Source organism: Alligator sinensis, unplaced genomic scaffold, assembly GCF_000455745.1.
Source record: "Alligator sinensis unplaced genomic scaffold, ASM45574v1 scaffold829_1, whole genome shotgun sequence".
Taxonomy (NCBI): domain Eukaryota; kingdom Metazoa; phylum Chordata; order Crocodylia; family Alligatoridae; genus Alligator; species Alligator sinensis.
Window position 1 is genome coordinate 318,005 of NW_005842399.1, and position 3,918 is coordinate 321,922.

The window sequence follows — 3,918 nt, forward strand, 5'->3', positions numbered from 1 at the left end:
CGCAGAGCAGAGGTGGAAAGGCAAACGGGCACATCTAGGGAAATGTGGGTTCCTAAGTGAGTCTTATCACACAGAGGAGGCAAGTCCCATGCCAGGGCTAGGAATAGGCTATATAACCAGAATCCCCTGAGTTGCTCATCTGTCTTATCACTTGTTAGCTCCACTTGGAGTCATGTGTAGCAAAGTGGGCATGATGGGGTTAACTGGGCTACCCTGAGTGTTATGGGCTGGGGCACAACTCCACCCCTTCCTTAAATCCTGCCTTGTAAGTACTAGTCCCCCTTCCCCACCCCTTGAGCTCAGTTGAGATGCAGGTGAATAAAGCAGCAGGGTCTCAGCTGGCAGTACTGTGAGTAGGTGTGTTGTCTCCCTACCTAGGTAGGGATGAGGACAGTATGACTAGCCCCTTAGGGAAGAGCTAGCAATGCAAACCGCGAGGGGTGATGATGCTATGCAGAAAGATTCTTTTTTGCAGAAGAAATGATAGAAAAAGGAGAAACGGAGGCCTGTTTTCATCACTTGCTACAGCAGTCACACTGGTTTCTCCTTAAGGAGTTTGTGGGACCTCGGAAGCTAAGAGCTTGGCACCCTTGCAAAAGCTCTGGTGGGAGCTCAGCCCAACACCTGGAGGTGAGTGGTGTGTGTGTGTGGCAGAGCTAACGATGCCAAATGCTGCCCATCTGGATGCTTTCTGGGGAAGGTGGTGGGAGACCCCTGGTCTGTGGGGGGCTGTTAATGAGATCCCATGACAAATCCTTAGCAACAGCCATGGGGCAGCCATGAAGAATGGATTTAAATGAACTGTCCTTGCCTTGAGTCAGCAAACCAAGACAACCAGGGGGGATCCCAACTCATGGAAGGTGCCCTTGTAGGGGAACATCCTCTGTTTCAGTGTGTGGTTTAAAATAGACCAACAACATAAACCCCAATAACATCTGCTTGCTCCATGTTCAAACAGCTTTCTTCCTTTTTTTTCCCCACTCTGTTTTGAGGAGATAGGGTTTGAGAGGCTAAGGGCCCTCTGTCTTGTAGGGGAGAAGCACATATTGTATGGTCCGGATGTTAAATGGTCAGTCACTCACTACCAAAGGTGGTGGATACAGGGGCTCTAATTAACATATCAGTGATTACAAAGTGCCAGATGGGACTAAGTCCACCAGCAATTAGAGAGAGGAGCCTTCCAGTGCAGCGCTGCGCTGGAGAACCCATCCAGGAGGGATCTCTGCTTGTCCCTGTGCACAACAAAAGCCAGAAGAAAAACAACTTATCGGCCCTGGTGACCTGAGCAGAACCAAAGACAAAGTCTGCCTGGCTGCCAGGATCATAACTGAATGGGCAGGAAACTTTCCAAACGGCTCCTAGACTACCCATGCTCAAGAGCATCTCTGTCTCAGCTACTTCTAAGTAAGCATTAGGAGCCATATGAGGGACAAAACAGCCAGGGTTTGTATCTAGAGGGTGGACCCCTTTAAAGCTGATACCTTGCACCTGTCACATCGCTCCAGGTGCAGTCCTTCCCTCATTAGAAAGTCATGAAAGTTGGTGGGCTAATTAGCCCTGCTGAGACTCAGCTCCTTAGGCCAGCCACAGCAGCACAGAAAGGAGGCTACATCCCTTCCAGAGGGGAAGCTGCACATGCAAAGCAGCCCAGTTTGCTTGGGCTTGGCACCAAGTGGCGTGGTAAAGGTATATCCTCAATATTGAGATTTCCAGCAGCCCCCTCCACTGCCCCCCTTGCCCTTGGGGATGAATGGTGGGGATAGGATACCCAGGCTTGCACGCACTGCACAGGCAGGGGAGAAAATGCCTCTAACCATAATGCATGCATGTCTGGAAGTGCTTGCAGTGACTTCAGCAACCTCCTCTGGTACCTGGAAAGGCCTCAAATAGCTCAGCCAGGTGCAGCCTTCCAGTCAGACTTGCCGCAGACAACTGCTGAATCTTGCTGAGCCTGGAAGGTAAAGTCTTTCTTTCTGAGCAAGAGTGGGATTGGATATATTCAGACTTCCTTTATCCTGCAGCTTTCCAGGGGCCTGCCAGGACTTCTCCAAGAGGAATCAAAAAACATGATTAGTGGGAGATGACTGACAAAGCTGGCTTCTGCAAAGGCTGAGAAGTGGGTTTATTTAGTCTGCAGAAGAGAAGACTGAGACAGGATTTAATAAGTCTTCAACTCCCTGACGGGTGGTTCAAAATAGGATGGGGCTGGACTGTTCTGGGTGGGGGCAGATGACCGAACAAGGAGCAATGGGCTCAAGCTGCAGCAAGGGGGGCTTAGGTTAGATATTGGGAAAAACTTTCTCACTAGGCGGGTAGTAAAGCTCTGGAACAGGCTACTCAGAGAGGTGGTGGATTCTCCGTCCTTGGAGGCTTTTAAGACACATCTGGACAAAGCCTTGACTGGGATGACATGGGTGGGGATGATCCTGCTGTGAGCAAAGGGGCTGGACTAGACATGAGCTCCTGAGGTCCCTTCCAACCCTCATTTCCTATGATTCTAGGACAACTCATCCCGCTTTCACAGATGGGAGCCCAACCCTGCCCTCGGTGATAATTTAAGCACTCCTTCAGACTTAATCCATCCCAGCACAGATGTGGAAGTGCTGAGGAAAGTGGTTATTTGGGAATACCACCACCAGCAGGGCCAGAGCCAAGCCAAGGGAGCTATTTTATACGAGATAATTCAAATTTGCTGCCTGCCTGGATCCCAGGAGCAAACTGAGCTGTCTTGGGAGTTTGCTTAAGTAGTGGCTGAATCGCACCGTGATGTCAGGATCATGTCTATTCAATCTATGAAATCAGCCATCGGGGCTGGAAGGGACCTCAGAAGATCTTTGAGTCCAGCCCCCTGCTCCAGGGGAAGTCCGCAGGGGATTTCTCTATAGTGACGTGCATGAGTGACTGCATAAGGAAGCTAAGGCCAGGTGGAGGTGCTCCTTTGGGATTAGCTGGGTTGCTCCAAATATTATAGGCGGGAGTTGTGCAGCACCCCTGCCTTGACTCCTGTCTGAACAAAGCAGCCCACCGTGCTGCAAGGAAGTCGGCGTCTGTCCTTTCGAACCATCCCTCTACAAACCTCCATGCTGGGCAGGGACAGGCCCTGTGTACAGAAAACCAGAATTTCTCCTCTTGTTTTGTGTGTGTCACTAGCACTGCCCACAAATCCTGCTGCTGTGCTGCCCAGGCCCTCTGAGGAAGTGCCTTGCGCCCAGCAGAGACGCCCCACCCAGCGCGCACAGGACTGCCAACCTCTTTTCTATCCTCGGCCTCCCTTTCTTGCTCTCCCTCTCCTCCCCTCCCTTTCTTATTCTCATTTTCCGCCCCCCATCTCTTTCTAGGCCAGAAGAGCTTTGCTGCTACAGCTGTTCCAACGTGGGTAAAAGCAAGCAAGCCCAGCAGAAAGCTACTTGGTCTGGATGGATCCTGGATTGGCAACAGGACTCCTATGCTAGCATAAACCATGTCTACATTGTGGGTCTTGCTGGCACAAGACTGTTCCTTTTAAAACAAATGCCCCTACACTGGAGTACCAGCATCAGTTGTAGGTGTAGGCTCTGGCATGTGCAAAGGGAGAGGTGACACAGGGACTGGGTGTGTTCAGGGGAAGGGAAGGACCACTGACACAATGTAGAAGCACTAGGCAGGGCCCAATTGTCTTGCTGATCTATTCTGACTCTGGAGTTTCCTCATCTCAGATGCTCGCCCACAAGGCAGAGATTTCTCAGATTAAGAAATGCTTTGAGCTAACTTCTCTCTTTCACTTTCCTTTGGGTTCACTGCTTCTCATCCCTCTTCAGGAAGCAGCGCAGAGACGCAGCAGAGCGGCGGCAGAGAACCGCACCTGCTGCCACGCTCCTGGGAGAGCAGGACCAAGCGCCCGCCATGGAGCCCAGTACGAGGGAGCCGCTCCTGAGAGCC

The 3,918-nt window shown here is 51.4% G+C and overlaps 1 protein-coding gene across 1 annotated transcript in view; it reads left to right on the top strand.

Moving 5' to 3' along the window:
* The first annotated feature begins 295 nt into the window (after window positions 1-295).
* Window positions 296-3,918, top strand: part of SLC2A6 (solute carrier family 2 member 6) — a 13,637-nt gene continuing 10,014 nt past the window's right edge. The window contains 2 exon segments of the mRNA XM_025211289.1: window positions 296-630; window positions 3,798-3,918. Of these exon segments, the coding sequence (XP_025067074.1) occupies window positions 3,883-3,918 (36 nt within the window). The 5' untranslated portion in view covers window positions 296-630; window positions 3,798-3,882.